The sequence below is a fragment of the Punica granatum genome, chromosome 2 (assembly GCF_007655135.1).
Source record: "Punica granatum isolate Tunisia-2019 chromosome 2, ASM765513v2, whole genome shotgun sequence".
NCBI lineage: Eukaryota > Viridiplantae > Streptophyta > Magnoliopsida > Myrtales > Lythraceae > Punica > Punica granatum.
Window position 1 is genome coordinate 39,546,162 of NC_045128.1, and position 24,225 is coordinate 39,570,386.

The following is a 24,225-nucleotide window of genomic DNA, read 5'->3' on the forward strand; positions in this document are numbered from 1 at the left end:
TCTTTTATTCATAGTCGTATGCAATAATATGTCCTTATTTTCTTTTCTTTTATTTTAGGGAAGGATGAAGTTATTCCAAATTGTTTAAAAACAAAAACACACACACACACCAAATTGTATTTTGCGACGTTCTCTTCATAATATTTATATATATATATATATGGCATGTATTTAAGGGACAGCACAGACGTAACATAGTAATTAATCTTACACAAGGGAAAAAATCAGTCAATTAGTTAAAACGGGTCATTATCAAGCAAATTTATTACATTTTCTTCAACATGGCGCCAATATCAAATGAGATGTTGAAATCTTAGATGTCCCAATCCTTCTCATGTCGCACAAGATAAGTCGTTTTAATTTATGTTGATCTGTGCGTATACACGTTACCGGAAATACATATAACTTCCTAAAAATGGTAATACATTAGTCGATCGGTTCTCAACCAGCAGGAGATGTCCATAAGATAACAATTTGCCATATACAATAAGAAAAGCGGCAAAAGCCCATAAAAGCAACCCGCAACTTGATAATCTAATCTGCGAAGTGTATAGCATGCTTCGTCTTGCATGAGCATGCAGCGGATAATATCTAATTAATATTTTCGTGAATCGTAAATATTAAGATATGCATCTCACATTCGTCAGTATAACTTAAAAATTAAAAAGTTTGCCTAATATACCTTTTCTCTAATTTTTGGTATTTTTTCTGCTTTAGTTTTTTTTTCCTAAGATGGTAGGTTGTGTGTGTTTATCTCAGATTATATGAAATGTGAAGATTGAATGGAAAGTTTAATTAATAAATTTTTTGTTGGGTTAAAAGTTGAAATTATTGTGTTTAATAAATTATATTAAATTATGGGGATGATATAATATATAATTTATTTTTGTAGGAGACGATTGTGAGTCACACGATCATAATCTCCATTGTAATTTAACAATTTCACCCGTTTTTATTTCACCAACCATAGCCGTAAAGTTTTAATTTGAACAAATAATTACAATGATTAATTTTTACTACCTCTACAAGCAAGCGCCGTAAAATAACACGTAAAGTTTGAACTTTACAATGTAAAATTCAATCTTGTAATTGTGCTTACAGGAACAATAGGAAACATGTCATGATGACAACATAATGGCTCCCCTTCTTCTTTGGTTTTTGGCTTGGAGAGTTTATGGCAATACAGTGGTGAGATGGCAACATAATGTCTTGTTCCAAACTCACATGAATTCTCATATGGGATCAGTTTATGAGCCGATTAAATATGGAGATGATATTAAACATAAATTCCAAGAAATAATGTTGCTGAAAGAGTAAAAAGACTAATTCACCGGGGGGGCGATCTATTAGATAGAAGAATTTTCAAGCATCATATGCAACATAAATTACATCGAGGGGGTATTTGTTTCGTTGTACTCTTTCAATTTTCTAATCTAAAATTGCAGCATATTTATGTCTTATATAAATGTAGAAAATGAATCTTCGTAATTACTTTTTTAAGGATAAGATAAAAATATGATTGGAAAAGTCTTTATGATTAAAATGTTTAATATTCTCGTATTATGATAATCACGGACACATATATTATAACTGTAAAAATAAATTGCATATCATATTATGACATATCTTCATCATTCAACCCAGGTACCAAATACAATAATTTTACTTTTCGAAATATAATTCATATAAAATGATTCATCATTAAATTTTCTTATAATTATGTAACCTAACAATTTTTAACCAAATAATAAATTTTTTGATTATCCTAACTCATCACGTTGTGTAAAAAAAAAATTAATTAAAGTGCATCAAACTCGTAAATGGGATGTTATCCTCTGGGCAACTGCTGTAATTATAATTAATAGCAAGAATTCTATTTTTTGTCTTCATTACGTCATTTTGTGATAGAATCGTTCAAAAAATTTTCCAACCAAACCGCCCCAGATGCATTAATTTTGCGAGTTTTCTTTTTTGTAACATTTTATATTTTCTAGTCCGTTTGAGAGTTTCTGGACGACAATTGAATCGGGACCACAAATTAAATAAAGCCACGTATGTCCTACTGAAGGAGATTTAAGAATCCTGCGGCGACTTAGATCTCTGCTACATAGTCAGGCTGCAGTTGTACTTTGTTTAAAGCACAAAATCGAGAAATCGACTTGCGTTACAATAACGACCAGCACAATACTCTAGTGATTAACCTTCAAACGTTCTATTTGAACATCACAAGTTCGAACCTTACTGAGAACGTAGAATTCGCGCACTATGTAGATGTATTATAGGATAAAGATGGCTGGTTCATAATAACTGATCCAATAGGCCTTGAACTTAACTTACTAGTGAAAAGAATTAAATCTCAGCGAGTTGTGGCGAAAGGAACATTCCGTGACGGCCAAGTTCTCTTAGCGGGGACAATCATAACATACTAATAACCCGACTTAACTTTTTTTATTAAAAAAAAAGACGTGTTGTAATTGACAAATTGTACTAAATGATATAGATATTACTGTAGGATTCGAGCTCAAAAATCTACCGGAAGCATCTCATAAACGGCTACAAAACAAATGCCCCGTAAAATAAGAACACGCTTCATTACAAAAAAAAAAAAAAAAGGAGCTCTGCCAGGGGTGTGGTGGGGTGATCCGGGATGATTTCGGTCGGTGGATCTCCGGATTTATTCATAACGTGGGATGGGCATCTTCGGTGTTGGCGGAGCTCTGGGCTATATCCATTTTGGGCTCGAAAAAGCATGCCCGAAGCCTGGGTATTCGGAAGCGGTGGACTCTCGAGGGGCCTGCGTCGCTGGGACTGCACACGGTAGCCCCCTTACGAACAGGCTTGTGGGACCCATTCGAAGGATTCTTGAGAGGGAGTGGCTAGTTCGCATTCAACGTTATTATCGGGAAGCCTACTCTTGTGCTGATTGGATAACTCGATGGTCGGTGCAATTCCCGTCAGGATTCCAGTTTTTTTATTTGCCTCCTTCTGGCATTAGGACTCTTTTTATTGGCGATTGTGTTGAGGCCTTCATACTCCGCCTTTGTACTGTTTAGATTATAATTTGCTTTGACGAACCTTTTCAGCATTTAGCCTCCTTTTCCACGGGAAAAATAATAATGCACTTTTTCCGTTTTGTGAAAATTTGCAGGTCATGTTTTGGAGGACATGGTTTTTAATAATCACAATAGTCTGCGGAATTACTTAATAAACAGTGAAATTTTGGTATATAGTTCTAATTTCAAAAAGGCGAAAATTTTCAATTGCATTAGTCAGTACACCATGTGCGAAATCACGGGCTTAATCAACACGTCGTCATTAGCTAATTAACCATATATAACGATTTAAACTTCGGAGATACACATCAATTAAATTACACAGCGCTCGACCCAAGAGTTCGACCTATTACTGGAGCAACTCCGAAGAACATCCTCATAACATGTTCCGTTCATATGTTTTTCTCGCGGGATTCATTCTACAAAACGTCTTAAAATAACAGCTCACCGTAATGAATAATGTCCTAGCCGTTACGCGAAGGAGGAAAATAAAAAATAGAAGTACAAGAAAGAAACGATGAGCTGCAAGCTGTAGAATACAATCTCAGGAACAATCAATCGTCCTTTTTTGAATTCGAACAAAGGTGAATGACGCTAAGTTTGAGATTCTGCTCCTCCTGGTTTCGAGTTCAGGAGGGGCTGCAGAGCTTTCACGACGATCGTCATGTTAGGCCTGAAGTCGGCCTCATACTGGACGCAGAGTGCCGCCACTGCTGCTAGCTGATATAAGAAGGAAACACGGAATTTAGGTCGTGAATCGGTCCGAGTAGTTTCACTGAAACATAATTTTGTTGATATTCACGAACAGGTTCTTTCATCATTTATGCTGTAAATTTGAGGTGATAGGGAGAAACCTTGGCAATTGCTTTTGGCGGGTAATCGTTGTTTAGCTTCGGATCGACACATTGTTTCACTTTGTCCTCGCTCAGCCTTGGAGTTGCCTGTATTTGGAAAGACCATACATCACATAATGATTCATCACCAAATAGGAAAAGGTAGAGAACTAGACGGAAAAACTGACCCAAGTAACAAGACTCTGCTGCCCCTTCGGCATCGTATGGTCTACGGGCTTTCTACCAGTGAGGAGCTCCAAAAGGACGACCCCGAAACTGTAAACATCACTCTTCTGTGTAATTTGTCCCGTCATGGCATACCTGAAGTTAAACCACGGGAATAAATAAATAAAATCCAATGGTAAGAGCAGAAAATGGTAATACTGGGAAACGCAGAACTATTTGAGACAGAAGGACTTACTCCGGAGCATGGTATCCGAAAGTTCCCAAGACTCTTGTAGAATGCAGCCTTGCTGCAGTGTCTGAGGACTGATTCGACAAGTTAAAATCGGCAATCTTTGCTAGGAAATCATCAAAGATTAGCACGTTGCTCGATCTCACATCCCGATGAACGATTGGTGGTTGAACTTTCTCGTGCAGGTACTCGAGGCCTCGAGCCGCCCCATAAGCTATCTTAACTCTCTGATTCCAACTAAGAACCGGACCTGGCTCGGCTCCTTGCACTCCTTTCCTACCTGCATATCAAGCACATATGATGTTCTACATCATGTTATACTGATTTCCTACTCTCTATTCCGGATGATTATCTAGTTCTTTTTACCCGTTTTCTGAAAACCGAGGAAGCTGAGGGAACCAAAAACATGATACATTGCAACTTACAAAACTAGTTCGACTATGGAAGTCTCGCGAGTGCAATCAAACAGTTAACAGAGCTTATTCACCTTATTTATCCATCTATTTCCCTCTTTCGAACAACCAAATAACTCCATTTAAAATAGTGTGTAAGTTTGTCAGCAAAGTTACGGTACCGTGCAATATATCATGTAACGAGCCCTTGGTTGCGAACTGGTATACCAAGATTCGGTTATTAGCCTCCAAGCAATACCCCATCAACTCCACAAAGTTCTCATGCTTGAGTCTCGAAACTACTGACAGCTGCAATCGATCATCATTCTTCTTTAAGAACCACACACAGACTTGTAAAACTCGTCAAATTGCCTTAACCAGTGCTTTAAGGGGAAAATAAGAAGTGAAAGAAGAGTGTGGAATGACCTGGGCTGTGAAATCGGAGTCGGGTTCTTGAGAAGCGCTGGTGTCTAACTTCTTAATAGCCGCTTGCTCACCGCTGCTCAACTTGGCCAGGAACACCCGCCCATAGGAGCCTTCTCCTATCAGGGACTTCTGCCCAAAATTCCCTGTCAGTCTGTTCAGCTCGTCGAGGGACATTGCCGGTGTTTCGATGGGCAAGGCTTTCTGTGGGGCTCCGCCTCTGGCGGCCATGTTGGAAGGTCTGGGCTCCCCTCTCTCTGCGGCTGCTAATGTAGATAAAAGTAATAATTGCAAAAAATGAGGCTCGGGAAAAATTACAAACAGGACATTGTCGAAATGAACACGACAACCACAGTGCTATGCTGCAACATTCTGAAGCATATTCGTACACGCATTTGTTACGGTAACAAGTCAGGGCGACTATTCTATCGATTATCATAGTAAAAACCAGATTTAATTGAAATCTTTGTCGGGTCTATGGGGCACGAAAGGGACTTTTCTTCAATAGCTCATGCTGTTTAGCCTGCGGAGATATTACAATTGGCCTCAAATTCAATCAAATAAATAAATGAAGGCTAATGAATCGATCACATAAAAGAGAAAATTGTTTACCATTTGTATTGCCTGCTCTGGGCGGGGCCGTAGATTGATTCGGAGTTTGGCCATAGTTTTCCTCATCGGCGCCTCCACAGCACAACATTGTTTGTATCTGGTTCGTCTAACTCCGGCTGCCTCAGCAATCCATCGAAACAACAATAAGAAAATCGCCAATATTCGATCTTATCCCAGCTAGATTCTCACAATCCCAGGAACCCTAAGAATCATCAATGCGAAGCAAGATTACGAATTTGTCGTGTCAAGCGCTGCGATAAGAATGATGGAAATAAACTATCCCTCCGGACATCCTTTTTTGAAAACGAGACGGAAATGATCCATCCAACAACATTCTCAATTTAGATATGATTCGACATTGTCCTTTAACAGAAGCTCCGTGAATGCAACACAAACAACAACCAGAGAAACAGGAAAAAAAAGGGAAGATTCTGTTAACCCACCAAAAATTCCTGCGATCTAATGGATGCAGAAACGGAGAAGAGAGAGAGAGAGAAGGTCTTGGCGAAGACGATGAAGAAGACGAAAGGGGAAATGCTCTGTTTTTGGCCTTTGTCTCCGTTTCCCGCGAACTTCGGTTCCAACCGATTTAAACTAACGTTCCCACCACCACTCTCCTACGTGCGCCCCACTCTGCACGTCCTGTCTCGTCCGTTGATTCCCTCCTTCTCAAATATGTCCGCCTAGTCCATCCAACGGCTCAGGCCTGTGCGTGGACCCATCGACCGGCGGGAGCATCATCGCGTGGGTCCCAGCCATCACCAGATCGTCTGGGCCTGGTGGGCCCAAGTTGCCCTTCCTCCTAGGTATTGTCTTGGGCCGACAATCTTTGTATTGGGCCAGCCATTGGACTGTCATCCGAGACACTTTTCTTTTTTTTTTTAAATTTTTTTTTATGAGTCGTTTGTTTCTAGTTGAGATAGGGGACGATGCCTAATGCCATAAATAAGATGGAACCATAGTTTGAGCCCCCGCTACGGGTGACATAAAATTATATTAATATTTGTCGAGAAAAAAAGAAAGAAAGAAAGTACATTAAAATGAAATAGAAAAAGAAAAAAAAATGACACAATGCATTGGAGACACAATCACTGAGCCATCTGCATATCGCACCACTTGATTAGAGCATTTGCATTCACTAGAGGGCCGACCTATATAGTTAGATACCAGAATCCCATATTCCATGTAATCTCCAAATCGGACCGGATCCCTAACAACTCTGCCTTAAAGTTCCATGTCATTTTTTTTTTGGGTAAATGTTGCCATTCCGTGTCCAATGTCGACGCGGATCAACCTATTCACCACCACCCCTCCAGCACACTGAAATAATGAGTTCATCAGCCTATTAACTGAGATTTAATGACTTGTTTAGTTTATAAATGTGATTTTAAAATCACAATTTTACCTAATTTTACACACAACAAAACAAAATAACTCATACAAAGTTAAAGAATGAGCTCCATTTATATCACTTTTTTCACAACAAAACAAAATAACTCATATAAAGTCAAAGGGTAAATCCCATTTATACTCTTTTTTAAAATCAAAATCTGATGTTAAAATTCTACTTTAAAATCAAACGCAGCATAAGTCGATCTCGAGCGCCGGCTCGGCGCAATGAATCCGAGACACAATTCAAATAAAAAGAAAATATGGAAAATCATTTTCAAATTATTTTCCGAATTTTCTGAGTTCCGCGCCCACAAGCAATCAAAAAGGAAAACAGTCTCAGAGCCCTCCTCTCACTCTCTCTCCTAACTCACCAGCTCCTATCGCTCTCTCTCTCCCCCATTTCCACTTTCTCTCTCTTCTGTGACAATGGAAGACGAAGACCAGCAGAAGCTCACAGATCTAGTGAAGGAGTTAGTCCTTCGCCTGCTCTCCCACGGAAGCCCTGCCTCCGCGCCCCCAAACCCTAACTCCCCCCACTTCCAGGCCTCCCTCCGCTACGCCGTCCGAATCCTCTCCAGCCGCCTAACGCCCTCCGTCACCCCAGACGCCGCCGCCATCGCCGAGTCCATCAAGCGCTACCTTGCCACCCACGGAAAGTCCTCCCAGGCTCTCACCTTCGCCGATCTGTACACCAAATTCGCCTCCAAGACTGGCCCCGGGAGCGTCAACAACAAGTGGGCAGTCCTCTACTTGCTCAAAATCATCTCCGAGGATCGGGCGAAAAATGAGCTCGATTCCCCGTCCCTGCTGCCCAATCTGGAGTCCTTCGACGCCGAATTGGGCGACAAATCGAGGGTTTCACAGGATAGGGAGAATGGCAAAATGGGGTGGGATAAGGGCGTCCTATTGGTGTCGAAGGATCCCGAGAATTTGCGTGAGTTAGCCTTTAAGGGGTACGCTGATTTGGTGAAGGAAGAGAATGAGGTGTCTGAGGAGGTTTTGGTGAGGGATGTACTGTACGCTTGTCAGGGAATAGATGGTAAGTATGTGAAATTCGGTACCATAGTTGATGGATACATTTTGTCGGACATAGTTAATGTTCCTCGAGCAACGAGGACGATGGTCCGGAAACTCTGCGAACTGGGTTGGTTATTTAGGAAGGTTAAAGGGTATATATCGGAAAGTATGGATCGGTTCCCTGCTGAGGATGTGGGGACTGTAGGGCAAGCATTTTGTGCTGCGTTGCAGGACGAATTATCTGAATATTACAAATTGTTGGCTATTCTTGAAGCTCAGTCCATGAACCCGATCCCTCTGGTCTCAGAGTCAGCCAATTCGAGCAATTACCTTACTTTAAGGAGATTGTCTGTTTGGTTAGCTGAGCCCCTAGTGAAAATGAGGTTGATGGCAGTTTTGGTTGATAAGTGTCGGGTTTTACGAGGCGGGGCAATGGCAGGGGCCATTCACTTACATGCCCAACATGGGGACCCACTTGTTCATGAGTTCATGAAACGGCTCCTCACTCGGGTCTGCTCTCCCATGTTTGAGATGGTAAGGAGCTGGGTCTTAGAAGGAGAGCTGGAGGACATTTTCGCAGAATTCTTCATTGTGGGCCAGCAAGTAAAGGCGGAGTCTCTGTGGAGAGAAGGTTACCGGCTCCAGTCAGCGATGCTCCCTTCCTTCATATCGAACTCTCTGGCTCAGAGAATTTTGAGGACAGGGAAGTCGATAAATTTCCTACGTGTCTGTTGTGAGGACCGAGGCTGGGCAGAGGCTGCCTCGGAGGCCGCCTCGGCTGCAGGGACCACGACAAGGCGGGGCAGCTTAGGTTATGGGGAGACAGATGCCCTGGAATCCCTCATCGATGAGGCGGCAAAGAGAATCGATAGGCATCTGTTGGATGTTATGTATAACAGGTACAAGTTTAAGGAACATTGTCTCGCAATTAAGCGGTATCTTCTTCTAGGGCAAGGTGATTTTGTTCAGTATTTAATGGACATTGTTTGGCCTGAACTCTCTGAGCCTGCAAATACTATTGGTTCGTTCAAGCTTGCCGGGTTGCTTGAAAGTGCAGTTAGGTCCTCTAATGCTCAGTATGATGATCCCGAGATATTAGATCGGCTAAGGGTCAAGATGATGCCCCATGGTACCGGAGACAGGGGCTGGGACGTCTTTTCACTTGAATACGATCCTCGGGTTCCATTAGATACTGTATTTACAGAGTCAGTTATGGCAAAGTATTTGAGAATCTTTAACTTCCTGTGGAAACTTAGGCGGGTTGAGCATGCCCTTATTGGTGCATGGAAGACCATGAAACCAAACTGTATCACTTCTCAGGCATTCATGAAACTGCAGCGAGCTGTCAAAGTGCAGCTTCTCTCAACATTAAGGAGGTGCCAGGTGCTGTGGAATGAGATGAACCACTTTGTGACGAACTTGCAGTACTATATCATGTTTGAAGTCTTGGAAGTCTCATGGTCGAATTTCTCTCATGAGATGGAGGTAGCCAAGGATCTCGATGATCTCCTCAGTGCACATGAGAAGTACCTTAACTCAATCTTGGAGAAATCTCTTCTGGGTGAACGGTCTCAGGCGCTTCATAAGTCGTTGTTCATCCTCTTTGACCTCATCCTACGATTTCGAAGTCACGCAGACCGATTGTCTGAAGGAATTCACGAGCTACAAGCAAGGTACATTAGTCTTACGTTTATTGTGTATTCTTTTCCACCAATAGTTTGCCTTGCATGACAGCATACTGACCAGGATATATAACTCATTTTCTTGCTTTTCATTCTATGCAGAACCAGTGAGTCGTCTTTAGCTTCAAGAGACAAAAACAAGTCCCGTAGGCGGGTGAATGACGGACCTTCAGAAACCAGTTCATGGGCCGCTGATGGACGGAAGGCCCTAACACAACGCGCGGGTGAATTTCTTCGAAACATGCGGCAAGATTTGGATTCTATATCCAAGGAGTACACATCATTGCTTGAGGGCTTCTTGTCCCAGCTGCCGGTTCAGCAACATGTGGATCTGAAGTTCCTCATGTTCCGCCTTGACTTCACTGAATTCTACAGCAGGCTGGGTCTCAACAAATCATAAAGACCGTCAAAAGCAAACCAAAGGAACTATTCAATTCTTTATTGATTGGATGAAACACGTATCCACTGATTATTGGTTCTCATGGCATGGATGGGTACTCATGCCGCATCAGGACCTGGGCTTGTCCACGTTTTCATTGGTTTAGTGTTAGGTAAGTAGAATCTTCTTGGCTCCTTACAGTTAGATCTTTGGTTGAGACAAGTTTCTTTGTCTGGGGGCTTAGAATGTGTCATTCTGTGCAGAGGACAGGAGGTTTTGTTTGCTTGTTTCGGGTTGTTTTAACTGATTGGAAGATTTCGCTGTGTTACTGATCGAGGTGTCGAACTGAAGCTGACGTTGAAGTTGCGGAAGCTTTTTCGAATTCTCGACAGTCTTTGACGTGTGCTGGTTGGTGTCTTACTGGGGGCTGTATTTTCTTCTAAAGGATGTACATTTGTAACATAAATGTTCAAATGGCTTGAGCCATATTTGACCCTGCAATTCATTGAATCAATGCATACTTCTTTTGTGGTTCTTTTGTCGGACTGATGTCTGTGCTTTCATTTCTGATTCGATTTGTCTGTCAAATAGTATGGGCCCTATTGGTTCTCCTAATGTGATGCTTATTTTATGTAAATCTCGAACTGGTTCAAAGAGCAGTCGACTGAAATCTGTGCCCTATTGGAGAATAATCAAACACTTAACAGCCTTCAATAACTGGGAATTAACAAACACTGGCTTCGCAAATTGCAAAGTACATAACATTCACAGTTTCCCGTGCAGTTGCACAGGTGCAACAGAATTTTATGTTCACTCTGATCCATGTTCAAGTGGGTTGCAGAGGTAATTCCAAAAAGATAAAGTACTGTCATTTTCTGTACAACGCACAAATTGATACAAAAATTTGATTACACAATTAGTTCCGCCATCGAGCAACTTTTTGGGAATATCGGGAGATACACACAAGATCAAAGTACCATAAAGTCTCCAATGCTGGAACCCAACTTCAGCATGCAAGTCTCCGATCACTGGATCTTTAGATTTAAAGCCCCGGATGATTGGAAGGTCAGGGACTCAGGGTTGCCTGAGAGTGTTTCTCGGAGCACTTACCCAAGGGCTACCGGCAATTGCAAATCTCCACAACGCATTAACATCCTCCGGTGAAGCATATTCGATGCCTACGCGGGGCCCGATCAGTATATTTTCAGGTCTTGGCCCATCCAGAAGTTCTAGCCCGCCTGAACTAATATATATGAGCTTTCTCCAGTGAAACTTTGATAACAAAGAATATGGAATTTTTACTCACCAGGAGTATAAAGGGGATGGTTGGACCATTCTGTTGAAAGTCCCAACGCTTGGCCTACCTGATATAGAAAAACCATCTCGAGTCAACTTAACTAAAATAGCGATAATCTTCTGACTCATAGATCCATCTTCCTCATGCTCGACACTTTCAGAAGCATGAAGCATAACATGATGCGTGGAACGAAACCAAACCAAACAAGAAACCTGTCAGGTCTTCAGAGACCTGCATGTTGAACGGCTATATTCCATTTATGCATTCCTATTCTCATAACTACATTCCTTTCTTTACTTGAAAAGAATTTCAGGTCTAGTTTGATGCAGCCTGAGAGTCCCAAAAGAAAGACAAATGAAACAAAATTCATTTCTAACCAATACATGGAGGTTGAAATATTTTTGGAAGTGGTTCATAACTGGCTGTGGATTATTTTGGGACCATGCAAGACAAAGAAACTAGGGATGTCCTTGTTACACCAGAATGCAGTATATCAGTGAAAAATGTATGAGATCAGTCCGCATCAAAATGAATGGCTGACCTTCCCGGGTCCAGTAAGAAGCACAGGTTTCTCAGTTTTCTGACCACGCCGTTGCTGAATAGTTTCTAGTCCTGCAAATTTCAATGAGTGTCCAGTAAACAATGATTTGAGTGTCCAGTAAACAATGATTTAGGCGGTAAACTGACATGCTAAAATTTCCAAGATTCGAGACAAGCTATTAAATCTTTTCCTTAGAGAAAAAAAAGGAAAGAGAAACAGAGAGAAACTAAAACGTCATGATTTCTCAACTGTTTTGCGTCTATATATGGATGTCAAGCAGCAAGATGTATGATAACACACCAATGGTAAGTAACAAAGAACACATTGTGACATGGGAAGTTAAACATCGATAAGATGATACGATTTCCATAACTAAAGAGCCTTTCTTTAATGTAGAGCATCTTGACATACAGAATGCTGCAAGCGTGTGCATATCTGAAGAGAATACATTGAAATTACCGGCCATAGGAGCACAAGCGCGGATGAGAACAGCAGCTCCAACTCCCTCCTTGTCCGCGACCACGTTGAGCATCGTGTGCAGACCATAGCAAAGGTACACGTAAGCATGCCCACCTGGTCCGAACTATGCCCGCACACAATCAGACCGGACAGAAACAATTTCACCCAGCAGACAATCTAAGTCATACATTAGAGACTCACAACTGGTGCTGTTCTAGCAGTGATGCCGAACCGTCCGTGACAGGCCGAGTCGTTCGGCCTGTAAGCCTCGACCTGATCGAAATGACAAAGTGAAATCAAGGGATGGCAATAGCACAAATTGCCCGAACTACTTGAAAGGTCAAATTTCGTTCATCTTCAGACATTTTCCGAGGAAATGGATATATTGGCCTGACGATAAAGTCGCAGTTACCTCCGTGATCTGAAGAACGACGCCGTCTCTCCTGAGGAACTTTCCGAGCAGCCGAGGCGCGAGGTCCAGGGCATCAATTTGGAAGAACTCTCTCGGCAGAATCTTCCATTCATCGAACGGGAAGGACTGGGACGACAGGAGAGCCGATAGACTGGGCCTCGGCTGTAGCTGGGGCGGCGTTTTGGGTCCCCTGACCGCGACGCCGACCGAATTGGGACGGCGGCTACTCCGAACTGCCGAGTCGTCGGCGAGTTCGGCCGGTGGGACAGTCCCGGCGGTCGTCTTGAGCCGCTTGAATCGACTGGCCGTCGTGGGCCCCATTTTGGTCAGAGAGTAAGAGGGAAGAAGCATCAAGTGATGAGGCGTTGATTTGTCGGGTGGGTTTTGGCGGGGTTTCTCTTCGGTTCTCCCTCCCTCGAGCGGAAAGTAGTTGGGCCCTGGCCCATTAAGGTTACCTGTACCAGCCAGTTGGGCTGGACTTGTGGGCTCAATATAAGATAGTTTCAGGTTGAGTAAACCTCTCTTCTCCTCTCTTAAGTTTTTCCTCTATTAAATTTTTCGATTACAAAGAAGACTATGTTGAGTTTAGTAAACGAATCGGGCAACGAAAAGAAAAAAAAATTACGCATGGAAAGTTCCACTAGCAGAAGCGAACTTGCAAATTTTTAGTTTTAGCAAGAGTATATGACATTGCACTACGATTCATTTTTCTTCTTTCTTAATCCATACCTTGTTGAGAACATTAATTATGTTCGATCCGAAATGGAATCTCGAAGAAGAAAGAAAATGGCGCTTCTTCTTTTTTTTGGGATGAAAATAAAGTTGTTACAACATTCAGATCACACTTCTCGAGTCTCTGGCTAGATTTGCTAAATTCGGGTAATTACGTGTACAATCACCTGACGATGTGGGCTTATCATCTTACAATCTCCACAGATTTCCGAGTAGAGGCAGCTTTCTGATCTAGTTATTGTCTATTAAACAAAAACGTTTTTAGTTAAAATCCAAATATCAATCTTTTAATTATGTTTATTTCAATAATAAATTCAATTGGCCAGAAAATAAAAACTTCTAATTACAATCTCTTCATGGTAACACTGATAAGTGCAGAAATGACATCTGAAAGATATGCGTCTCCCACTCACTGCCGGCCAAGTAAATCATGCCCGATGTTACGTACTTGCTCTTATAATTGTATGTTGTGCACAATATCTTACAAGTCGAATATTAAGGAAGTGGTATAGAAAACCACTCGTGGAATTTAATGTCTAATGTTCTTCAAAAGCTTATAATCATCGGCAAATAGCAAAAGAATCACATTCCATGGCCTACTCGGCGAAGAACTTCATTGTTGACAAAAGGAGAGAAGCTGTTCTCCCAGCTGAAGAGCCTCTTATGCAAACTCAAAGCCCTGATGACAACTCCTTGGTTTGCCTTCGGGCTTATTGCTCGCGTTCATCGCCCTCACTCGTCTAGTGGCCCTTAGGCCTTCATCAAACTTGCCTTCCCCCGGGTTCATTAAGAATGCTGATTCTCAATTTAAATCAGCACTATCCGTCCTCTTTCCACATGAAAAGTCGTCCCCCGGCAGCATGTTCCGGTTGAGTCGTTGATCAGGTGGGACTTCTTCAAGGGGGAGTGGGTGGAAGATGAATACTACCCGATGGATGAGCCAGGGTCGTGCCTGATAGTCGATGACAGCTTTCAATTGTATGTTAAATGGGAGGCCCGATAGAGATTACCAGAAGTTCAGGTGGAAAGCAAAAGGGTCGCGATCTCCCAAGGTACGTAATACATGCTCATCGATGCAACTAATCCTTTTGGTTCTTCCATTATCCCATACAAACTATGTTATCATCACGGTACTCCGAATGGTCCAGTGCTGTACCTCTTCCAATTTCCTGGCTCAACCTCATCATTATCCGGTGCTTCATTTAGACTTTAGAGTATCAATTGAGTTGGCATACTTTTTTCTGAGGTTATCTTCCGATGATATAAACATGTGTATGATCACGTTGAATGGTACTCACATTTTGGAGTTGCGGAGAGGGAAGAGGCTCGGGTGTTCGACAGAGACTCCTTAAACCGGAGCATGTAGGAATCATTAGTTTGCATAATCAGTCGTTTGGCCGCAAACGAAAGCAACGTCATTGAAGTCAAAGGCCGAACTTACTTCAGGGGCATAGATGTTGGGAATTAATCCCACGTGGAAAAAATGAAAAAATTAACTGTGAATTTATACGAGACTTGGATACCAACACTTATCGGCTTGAGAAAATAGGTCCACATCCGTATAAACTCAATGGAAGATTCCTTCTCTCTCATATTCAAAGTACGGAATTTCCCAAAGAAATGCCTTTGTTTCGCTAACTCTGATCATTATGTCACAGGTTGTGTAAATATTCCTCTCTTTGCAATATTATGACTGTTCGTTAGAATTCTTCACATGTCCTTTCTTGGTCGAAGAACGGGAAGTGCCCAGCGTAAATGGAAGCACAAAGCAAACCTTCTTCGTGTGGGTAACTTCTTCGAGAAGTATAAGGATGCGGACATCATTATATTTAACACTGGACACTGGTGGAATCACTAGAAGACACTGGCGCGTATGCTCATTGTATAATCCTAACCCTCAGTCGGTTAAACCAGTGCGATGCCTCCATCTGATTAACGGCGACGGAATACTAAACCTGCAGGATAATTCAAGAAAGGAACCATGTCTATGCAGAACTCAATGTGCCCGAGTCGTTTCACAAGGCTCTAATCACATGGGCGAAATGGGTCGACTCCAATGTAAACCCGAACACGTCCTTGATATTCTTCAGAGGTTACTCTGCCACCCATTTTAGGTACCCCGGACACATGACAAGTTTTCGGCATCATTGTTTTATTTGATAAGGCGTATAAGAACACTTCCTAAATGACGGAAACTGTTTCAGGATCTTGCCTTCTTCTCCAGGGATGGTAAGCCGAACTACAGGGACCACTCCAACAAGGAGACAACTCCGAACAACAACGGGACGATCCTGACCCAATACGTCCCCAAGATGGAAGTCCTCGAGACGGTCATCAGAGGCTTGAGAATTCCGACCATATACCTTAACATCGCCAAGATGACGAGGAATCGAAAGGACGGTCACTCTTCGATGTACAGGAAGCAGCTCAATTTTTCAGACGACTTGGAAATCAGGAGGTCCCTGAGGGCCTAGGACTAAAGCCACTGGTGCCTCCCGGGCATTCCCGATTCCGGGGACGAGATTCTGTACACCGAGCTCCTTGTAAAACATCCCAATCTTCTAAGTAAGGTGGAATGTGCAGAACCAGCTCAGATCCCATGGGATTTTGTATCTAAAGTAGGATATAGAACAGTTAGATATCATCGTATTGTAAGTCATAAACAATAATTTTGTCTTTCTTTGCCTTACTATACATTGGAAGTCCAATTTGCTACAGCTACCAGTTCTTGATTGTCCTTCCAAGTTCGATAAGTCTGGATATTGGCAGCCCAAAGTATGTTTTTTCGGCACGTACACTAGTATCCAGAAGTCCAATGGGGTCTGACTAATCCAGTCGAGAGATCGAGTATTAAAGGTTATTTTCCTTCCCAACAAGTGTGATTCCCGAGATTCGAACTTGTGTTCTCCTTTTTATGGAGGTGAGCTACTTACCACCCAGCCAACACTTTTGTTGATACAGCCCAAAATATGTTACAATTCCGAAAAACTTGAGCTTCAGTTAAAGATTCAATTAATAGGCTGAGAATAGTTACCAATTTGGATTTGTTGAGGTTTAAACAAAAGTTTCCCTTTTTTCTCTCTCCCCTACTCTCCCCTAACCCCTCGGCAACAGATTGAAAGCCCTCATTTTAACCCCTTTTCCCGCCATCATTTTCAATAACAGTATCCCCGTCCATCACGTTGAGGATTGCATTTTGATCTTCCTTCCCCAGTTCAAATCAATTTTTGTAGCTTGCCTTTTTGTTATTGATATAAACAGGTCGGCTTCCTTTTTGATGGTTGCTGGTTTGAATCGATAGAAGGAGCTCTAATTGTTTAGATGCTAGTTCCTTTGGTTTGATTGTCTTGGGATTGGGCTATTAGGGTTATGTCGATTAAAATTGATCAACGGTTGCTGGTTTGAACTGATCGAAGAAGTTATAACTTCCTCAGTTTGACTGTCTAGGAATTGCGATATTTGGTGAGAGCCTGTGCTCAGATATCGACCCAAGGCATCCTTTCTGCTTTATCTCCGGCAATGGAGATTGAAATTCACCATGGATTAACGGATTGGACTGAGGATCCCCCTTATCGATTTTCACTGGGGTCCGTGTTGTATTGTTGCAGGAAGGTGGTTGATAGGAACTTTTGATTTTAGGATAACTTACTACAATTGTAATGATCTTACTTGTTGTAACTCTTTTAAGTCTAATTTTCTCTATATCCGCTTTTGCAGTAAATCGATGTGTCCATTTGGATATCAACAAAGGATTTTCATTATCGTTTGAGCACAAAAAAATATATTTTTGAGATAAAATCTCTATCCCTATTGGCCATAAAAAAAACCATCATCATTTTAAATTAAGCCTTTGCTTAAGGAAAAATATACCGTACACAGTGACAGTGAACGTGGTAAGCTTAAAGTCCGGTCGTTGTTGGATTGGGTGAATTAAATATAAAGATATTTGAAGGAACAAATTAAATATCCCAAGACAATTAGTAAACGGACAAAGGGTGAATTTATTGTCTGTCAAGGGTTGACAATGACGAGACAATGCACTCAAAATCCGTTGAAATTGTTCTGTTCTTCTTCCCTTGTCATTATTTTCTTAATCTTTAAGGATCATTTTCTTTTTCCATTTTTATATTCCCCTAACAAAACAAAAGAGTGTTGGATCCTTCTGATTCACCAATAGCAAGCAGACACCAGACCAGATAAAAACAATTATGAGTTATCTCCGTCGAAGGTGTACCTCTGATGAGGACAGGACACCTTAATTTAATTTCCTCATTAATAGTTATGGTACGCAATTACTACCAAATTTAAAAAGATATTTGGTGCAATAGAATCATCTTCCGTTAAAATCATACTCCTTTCTCATGATCACAGAAAAATATATGCAATGTACGGATTCTGAATGAGACTTTTCTATGTGGTAAAAAGTTCATTTACTACATGAAAAACACTGACCTCTCCGAATGAGATTCGCTGATCTATTGGATAAAGCCGGTAAATTGGCAGGGTTGATCAATTCTGCATGATCAAGACAGAGTATAATGTGCACAGATATGTAGGTAAACATCACACAATTATCGCTGACACTAGTTAAAAAGGACTAAATGAGTATGTACCATATCGACACGCATTAACCCCTTTACAAAATCGATCACAGATCTCGAAGAGGGAAAACAAAAACCATATATATAGCACGAAAATCCTACAAAATAGAACAGGATTTCGTTCCGCCTGATTAACCAAAATCTTCCTCCTGTTTTTCTTCTTTTCCTATTTTCTTCTCTAATTTTCCTAAAATCCTTTCCCCACCAAAAAACAAAAAGGAAAATTCCACCAGGAGAGACAAACCCAATAAATTAATTAAACAAAAAAAAGGCCTAAATAAATAAACATTCCAAAGCCGAAGCCATAGCCCATGGTTATGTACAAGCTGACATCATGATGACGCGTGAGGGGCCCCACGTTGATCTCACGAAGCAGCCTTATGGGCTTGGGCCTGGGCCTGAGGGAACGGGTATACTCTAGGTTTGGCCAGCAGCGGCAGAGTGGTGGCTGAGTTGGCGGCGGCCGAGGAGGCGGACGCGGCGGCGGCGGCCGATGAGGAGGAGGTGGCGACGCGCTCGCAAGATGGGCACATCGTGAGGGTGGTGGCCGGGAGCTGCATGTAGAAGGGCTGAGACGTCTTGAGAGCTCTCAGCTCCTGCAGCTCCTTCTGCAGCCTCCGATTCTCCTCTGTTAAGGTCTCGCAGCACCGCTTCAGGTACTCGCAATCTATCTCCGTTTGCTTCAACTTCGTCCTGTCAATCCCGAAGAATATCATTATCATTATTATTCATCGTTGCTAATGGTCCATATCGAACCACAGTCATCATCGACTTAGTCGAAAAAACCCATATAAGGGACGCTAACTATAACATACCTCGCTCTTCTGTTTTGAAACCAAACTTCCACTTGCCGGGGCCGGAGGTTGAGTTGCTTCGCCAGAGCCAACTTCTGCTTCTGCGCACCCGCAATATTAAAAAATAATAATTATATAAATAGACGTGTATATATATATATATATATATACACATTTGTATTTAGGATTTAATCACATAAAAAGGTACAACCTCTCTTATATTTTTGAGAGTACAAACAAAAGTCGTATATTTTAATGTGATTAACCATTGTATTTATATATGTATTACACACGTCCCTTATTATTCTCATTTCTAGTTAACAAGCTAATCTCCACTCGGGCATCAGGCAGCCGGCTAAATAATCTCGTGACTTACTTAAAAAAAAAAATATCTCGTGATTTACTTAAGAAAAAGAAAAAAGAAAAAAACACATGTAAACTGACTTACGGGATTAAGGGTGCTATGTTCCTTGAAGCTTTCCTCGAGGAAGGCGGACTGCTCTTTGGACAGCCGGAGCTTCTTCCGGGTCAGCCCGTTCTCGTCGTCGTCGCTTCCCCTCGAGCCGTCCCTCTCGGCATCGGCCTCCAAATCTCTCTTGTTGCCCCTCCCTCCCGACCCGCTGCTGATCCCGAACTCCATATGGAACGACGAGACCGCGCTGTTCGGGGACGAGTGAGCCCCGCCGTCATCCGTCTCCTCCGCGAACGCCGGGAACCGGTTCACGTCAAGGCCACGGGAGTGTTCGCCGGCTGACGAGTCCGGCTCAGCCGACCCGACTGCAAGAACGGAGATCTCTCAGCGTTAGGAAAATATTTACATATATATGTATATATATATATAGCAAAAGGCTATGTGTTGTCAAGCAAGCAGGAAGGCAAAGAGGTAATTACGAGTCTCGGCGAGCCACGGGAAGCGGAACTGCTGGAGCGGCTTGCTGTGAGGGACTGGGGTGAAGGGAAGGAGGTCGAGCTGAAGGGGGACGGCGTCGGAGTCGGCTCCCCCTCGGATGACATCTTTGCCCCTACCCTCGCCGGCATTGATTCCGAGCCCCACCCGGAACTCCAAGTCCTTGGCCTTCGACGTCGACGTCGACGGGGCCTTATCAATAAACGATGCCGTGAAGGGCTTCGAGCTGTCGCCTAAGCTGAGGGCCAGCTCCATCAAATTGTCGGAGGGGAAGGGAGGAAGAAGATTTGTGTGGAGGAGGGAGCGTTTGAGTTGGGAGAGGAATGAGAGAGTAGCTGAGAGTGGGGATTATATAGAAGGAGCCCTTTTCAATGTAAACACACGGTTCTCACCTCACCTTTTCATTTTCTTCCTTATAATTTTATAATTTTATAATTATCCAATAAATTTTTTTGTGGTTATAACTTATATATATATATATATATTTCTTTTCTGGGAAATGTTTTTTCGGGGGGCAGGGGGGTAGTGAATATTGACCGACAAGTCCAAGTTGACAATTGCACGTGAATGCATATAATTATTATTATTATACAAAACGGTTCATACGAGAGAGAGAGAGAGAGAGAGAGAGAGAGAGAGAGAGAGGGCACACGAGATTGTCATATTATTGCGTATGAGAAAAAAGAAAATTCCTTTACTTTGTGGAGCTTCTTTTATACTAAAGTGGTGCGTGTATAATGGAATAATTATTTTGACTTTGACATGAAGCTTGAACCCCCCTTGATGATTTCCTTTTTGTGGCACATCACTAAAATCATTTTTACATATAATTGTAAGAATAGTTCCATGCAGGTTAAAGTTTGACGTTCAGGATATATTTCTTATACTATAACTTCTTGCACCTCTTTATTTCCCGGTTCAATGCGCATTGCTTAACTAGAGGAACATAGCTCCATTTGTTCATGTAAACTCGATAAATATATACATATAAACGGGTAATAACAACGGCAAAGCTCCTATGTAAAGTGGTCTCGTTTCTCGCATTCAATGGGCACATAGACCATGACAATATTTATTATCATTTATTATTTTCCTAAAATAGATCAGCAAGAAATATGTTTAGATGATGCATGCTTGTAAGTATATGTATGTATCAAGTGGGGGCCATAGCTAATGAGTGACAACTCCACCAACTCTACTTGAGGCCAAATAATTGCTGTTTACCGAACCACTGCAGTGTATTCATTGCGGCAAATATGAGGGGAATGATGGGGCCGGTCGGACCGACGGCCGGGATGAGCCGGCCCAGCTGTAAAGTGTTACGAGATTTTAGTTGTCGGGATTTGACCAGGGCGACCACGCGACCACCGTAATTACGGTTTCCTTTCTCCGGCAACCGTTTGATTTGGTTGGAAAGGACATTTTTAAATCTAGTACAATTAAATATAAAAAATAAATATTTAATAAAAGAGTACGGATCATTTTATATGAATATCAATTTTGAAATTACTTGATTACATGTCCGGCAAGTGTCACTGTATTGCATAATTTTTTAAGATTTCTTCTCTTTTCGATATTTTTATTCGCTATATAATTTTTTTCTTTTTAAAATTATTATCTGCACAAAAATACGATATATGATTTGCTTTTTCGCCATTTTTTTTCTATCTTTTTCAGTTCCCAATGACGCCATTTCTATTGAAAAGAAATGACCCTGATGATGGCCTTAGACCGCTGACTCTGCTCCCTCCTAGTGCTCCTTTACCAGCTATCTTCCAGTTGGCAGAATCTCATTGGCTGGATAGTTCCACATGAAATTCTCTTCCTAAATTACCCACCATGTCAGCATCATATTCCTTTCTAGGGTTTATGGCCTTCAGCCAATTCATATTTCTTAGCTTAAATAATTCTAGTTAATAATCTGCTTTAAACAATTGTTATATAGGACATCCAACGTACTTAAAATTTGCTTTAAATGATAAGTCGGAAACATATTCATTGATCGAATTATTTATGGTTTACGAATTTCCTCTAAAAGAGGTTTTTCTTATTGATCTTTGATTATTGTAACCTAACATCGACCTATGTGGGGTTCTGAACAAAACTTTCAAGCGTCTTGAGTTGTCGTGGTCACCCATAAGAAAAACTCTCTAGTCAGTCGTTCATGGATGAAAATTTGTACCAGCATGCATGGGAGACCTACGTTGGACTGTGTTCGATTAATCAAACTAAAGATAAACAAAATAATATAATATACACCAAACAATAAATATATGTATGTATAGGCTCAGTGGGAAGGATATATGGGTGTATATATTTGTTTAGAAGGGGGCACGAGATTTGACCATGAACTCAAAGGCAAACACTTTTTTTAAATGGGGGGTTGTGTTCATGGGGCAGACAGAGACTAAAGGCTTTTACTATTCCAAGAAAAGTTTGGGTCATAATTAAAGGCAGAAACCTTCTTTTGTGTCTTTTAAGCACAAAACCTCTTTCTTCTCTCTCTCATTAGATGTAGCCTTCAATCAATCCTAAGAGCATCACTCCCCACCCCATGCCCCCCCAGGAATGGGTATCCAATGAGTCCATCCATCACTCGGTTTTTACATTACTTATTAATTAATGTTCTTCCTCTGAGGAAAAAAAAGAAAAAGAAAAAGTCAATCTCAGAAAAATCAATTCGTACCATTTATTGGTTCTTTGAAATTGGACTTATCAATATTCAATGGTATTTTAGTAAACGAGAGCATTCGGAGGATAATTGACTAGTTTAGTTTATTATCTAGCACTTTTTCGGTCACAAATGAGGAATGTAGATCTAATATAATAAAAATAAAAATTTTAACAGCTAATAAAGGGGTATGGGTAGTTTCACTGAGTATCGAATTTGGAATTTCTTAATTACTATGCGAAAATATGTGCCATTGTGTTACACTCTCTTTTTATCCGACTTTGTTTTTGACTGAAAAATCAAAAGAAAATGATCTTTCATTGTCTATGTATGAAAATTAGGAAAATTTTGTCATCCATTTTCTGAACTGTTCTTTGAGCCTATGTACGAAAATTAGGAAAATTAGTACCAATTGGATCGATAAGTTTTGATGTAATGGCTAAGAACTTTCAAAGGATGACCCGGAAGATAGACGAGATTATCTTCTATGAAAACCACATATTTGCTAAGAAAACATCCACATTTAACCCTTTTTTTATTTTTTGGATAACATGGCAAGATACATTTTCAATCATACGGTTTATGATAATATTTAATTTTATTATTTAGAGGGTCGATCCAATTAGAACTAAATTAGTTGGATCTCATTGGACTTTTAAATATCAAAGTGCACACCGAAAATACTTATATTACATACTTGTTAAGTATAATATCATAAGTGTGGTACTACAATTGTTCAGTTATAATTCAAGAAGTTGAGGACGTGATTGTTATATATTATATATTTACTTGGTAGAGACTCTACATTAAAAGAAAAAAGCTACTGTGCCTAGGTTTGCTGTTTTGCTAATTTGTTTACTCTAGTTAGACGTCAGATAATTCTCTCATTAGAAAAGAGTTAGTGGGTTTAATATAAGAAAGTAAAAGAAAAATCAAAATAATAGAAATTAAACTTAAAATGTTTGAGTTATCAAGCGAAAATTTGCGTAGCTGCGTATTTTTTTTCTTCTCGTTTGTCAAGTAATTGTACTACCTATATATGTACAGGTCATGTTGGGGTTTGGCAACTTGGTTGATTGGAGTTAGATGGATGGATGGATAGACAGATAGGGAGAGATATGGGGGGGGGGGGGGGGGGGGGGGGGGGGGGGGGGGTTGGGGGTGGGGCCACGCGCGTGGGATGGCTTTATTCAAGGAGTCGTAATTAAAGATTCACATCTAGAGGATGTGACCAGGTCAGATATGTCATGCTTTTGGGATCATTGCAATTATTGAAGTCATGCAGGCTTTAATGATAGGCTGTGGGTTGATTAGAGCCACCCTTTTCCCATTCTCCCTTTTTTTTTCTCATTTATATGTGTATATAATATCTTATTGGCACAAATGTCCACCAATGAGTCCACAGACATGTTATATACGGTATAGATAGATATGTCTATAATATTTATGGGGGGAATTATTTTGTGGGTCCACTTGATGTTGTGATGAAGAGTCCACATAAGAGAGATATAGGTTTATTATTATATACTCATCATGCAACCTGCTCCCTTTCGATTATCAATTCCTTCACACACACACACACATATACATATATATATATATATATATGTTAA

The 24,225-nt window shown here is 41.2% G+C and overlaps 4 protein-coding genes and 1 long non-coding RNA gene across 8 annotated transcripts; 2 read left to right on the forward strand and 3 right to left on the reverse strand.

The window, feature by feature from the left end:
• Positions 1 to 3,331: 3,331 nt before the first annotated feature.
• On the reverse strand, positions 3,332 to 6,272 carry LOC116195100 (probable protein kinase At2g41970). Of its 2 annotated transcripts, none has more exons than XM_031524074.1 (8): positions 6,172 to 6,272; positions 5,729 to 5,930; positions 5,120 to 5,379; positions 4,876 to 5,002; positions 4,308 to 4,581; positions 4,075 to 4,207; positions 3,908 to 3,994; positions 3,332 to 3,773 (listed from the first exon to the last, which is right to left on the reverse strand). In XM_031524074.1, the coding sequence occupies exons 2-8, from the start codon at positions 5,814 to 5,816 to the stop codon at positions 3,648 to 3,650; spliced, it is 1,095 nt and encodes a 364-aa protein (XP_031379934.1). In that variant the 5' UTR covers positions 5,817 to 5,930; positions 6,172 to 6,272; the 3' UTR covers positions 3,332 to 3,647. The 2 variants fall into 2 exon arrangements, with proteins under 2 accessions (XP_031379934.1, XP_031379933.1); XM_031524073.1 differs by having other exon boundaries at positions 3,334 to 3,773; positions 5,120 to 5,382.
• Positions 6,273 to 7,458: 1,186 nt separating this feature from the next.
• LOC116195965 (gamma-tubulin complex component 3) lies at positions 7,459 to 10,734 on the forward strand. Of its 2 annotated transcripts, XR_004154744.1 has the most exons (3): positions 7,460 to 9,810; positions 9,922 to 10,370; positions 10,462 to 10,734. XR_004154744.1 is itself a non-coding variant. In XM_031525426.1 (2 exons), the coding sequence occupies exons 1-2, from the start codon at positions 7,547 to 7,549 to the stop codon at positions 10,217 to 10,219; spliced, it is 2,562 nt and encodes an 853-aa protein (XP_031381286.1). In that variant the 5' UTR covers positions 7,459 to 7,546; the 3' UTR covers positions 10,220 to 10,734. The 2 variants fall into 2 exon arrangements, 1 of the variants encoding a protein (XP_031381286.1); XM_031525426.1 differs by having other exon boundaries at positions 7,459 to 9,810; positions 9,922 to 10,734.
• Positions 10,735 to 10,898: 164 nt separating this feature from the next.
• On the reverse strand, positions 10,899 to 13,298 carry LOC116195966 (DNA-3-methyladenine glycosylase). Its single transcript, XM_031525427.1, has 6 exons — positions 12,908 to 13,298; positions 12,697 to 12,768; positions 12,496 to 12,619; positions 12,037 to 12,107; positions 11,505 to 11,562; positions 10,899 to 11,436 (listed from the first exon to the last, which is right to left on the reverse strand). Exons 1-6 carry the CDS (start codon positions 13,256 to 13,258, stop codon positions 11,273 to 11,275), a joined length of 840 nt encoding a protein of 279 aa, XP_031381287.1. The 5' UTR covers positions 13,259 to 13,298; the 3' UTR covers positions 10,899 to 11,272.
• A 769-nt stretch (positions 13,299 to 14,067) lies between these two features.
• Positions 14,068 to 16,356, forward strand: LOC116194396. Of its 2 annotated transcripts, XR_004154422.1 has the most exons (4): positions 14,069 to 14,691; positions 15,298 to 15,521; positions 15,601 to 15,753; positions 15,844 to 16,356. It is a non-coding gene; the product is annotated as an uncharacterized LOC116194396 (long non-coding RNA). The 2 variants fall into 2 exon arrangements; XR_004154421.1 differs by having other exon boundaries at positions 14,068 to 14,691; positions 15,298 to 15,753.
• A 1,836-nt stretch (positions 16,357 to 18,192) lies between these two features.
• LOC116198113 (homeobox-leucine zipper protein HOX11-like) lies at positions 18,193 to 20,277 on the reverse strand. The gene is made up of 4 exons (XM_031528456.1): positions 19,926 to 20,277; positions 19,483 to 19,811; positions 19,056 to 19,135; positions 18,193 to 18,933 (listed from the first exon to the last, which is right to left on the reverse strand). Exons 1-4 carry the CDS (start codon positions 20,194 to 20,196, stop codon positions 18,606 to 18,608), a joined length of 1,008 nt encoding a protein of 335 aa, XP_031384316.1. The 5' UTR covers positions 20,197 to 20,277; the 3' UTR covers positions 18,193 to 18,605.
• Between the last annotated feature and the right edge of the window lie 3,948 nt (positions 20,278 to 24,225).

What these genes read in the sequence shown, in the direction of transcription:
- LOC116195100 (XM_031524073.1), bottom strand. Translation starts at nt 5,816, where the DNA reads ATGTTGTGCTGTGGAGGCGCCGATGAGGAAAACTATGGCCAAACTCCG. An exon ending in TTCGGATACCATGCTCCGGA is followed by an intron (nt 4,208 to 4,307) that starts GTAAGTCCTTCT and finishes GTTTAACTTCAG; the next exon opens with GTATGCCATGACGGGACAAA. An exon ending in AGCAGAGTCTTGTTACTTGG is followed by an intron (nt 3,995 to 4,074) that starts GTCAGTTTTTCC and finishes TTCCAAATACAG; the next exon opens with GCAACTCCAAGGCTGAGCGA.
- LOC116195965 (XM_031525426.1), top strand. Translation starts at nt 7,547, where the DNA reads ATGGAAGACGAAGACCAGCAGAAGCTCACAGATCTAGTGAAGGAGTTA. An exon ending in ATTCACGAGCTACAAGCAAG is followed by an intron (nt 9,811 to 9,921) that starts GTACATTAGTCT and finishes CATTCTATGCAG; the next exon opens with AACCAGTGAGTCGTCTTTAG.
- LOC116195966 (XM_031525427.1), bottom strand. Translation starts at nt 13,258, where the DNA reads ATGCTTCTTCCCTCTTACTCTCTGACCAAAATGGGGCCCACGACGGCC. An exon ending in TCGTTCTTCAGATCACGGAG is followed by an intron (nt 12,769 to 12,907) that starts GTAACTGCGACT and finishes CATTTCGATCAG; the next exon opens with GTCGAGGCTTACAGGCCGAA. An exon ending in CTGCTAGAACAGCACCAGTT is followed by an intron (nt 12,620 to 12,696) that starts GTGAGTCTCTAA and finishes GTGCGGGCATAG; the next exon opens with TTCGGACCAGGTGGGCATGC.
- LOC116198113 (XM_031528456.1), bottom strand. Translation starts at nt 20,196, where the DNA reads ATGGAGCTGGCCCTCAGCTTAGGCGACAGCTCGAAGCCCTTCACGGCA. An exon ending in CCCGTGGCTCGCCGAGACTC is followed by an intron (nt 19,812 to 19,925) that starts GTAATTACCTCT and finishes CCGTTCTTGCAG; the next exon opens with TCGGGTCGGCTGAGCCGGAC. An exon ending in AACATAGCACCCTTAATCCC is followed by an intron (nt 19,136 to 19,482) that starts GTAAGTCAGTTT and finishes GCGGGTGCGCAG; the next exon opens with AAGCAGAAGTTGGCTCTGGC.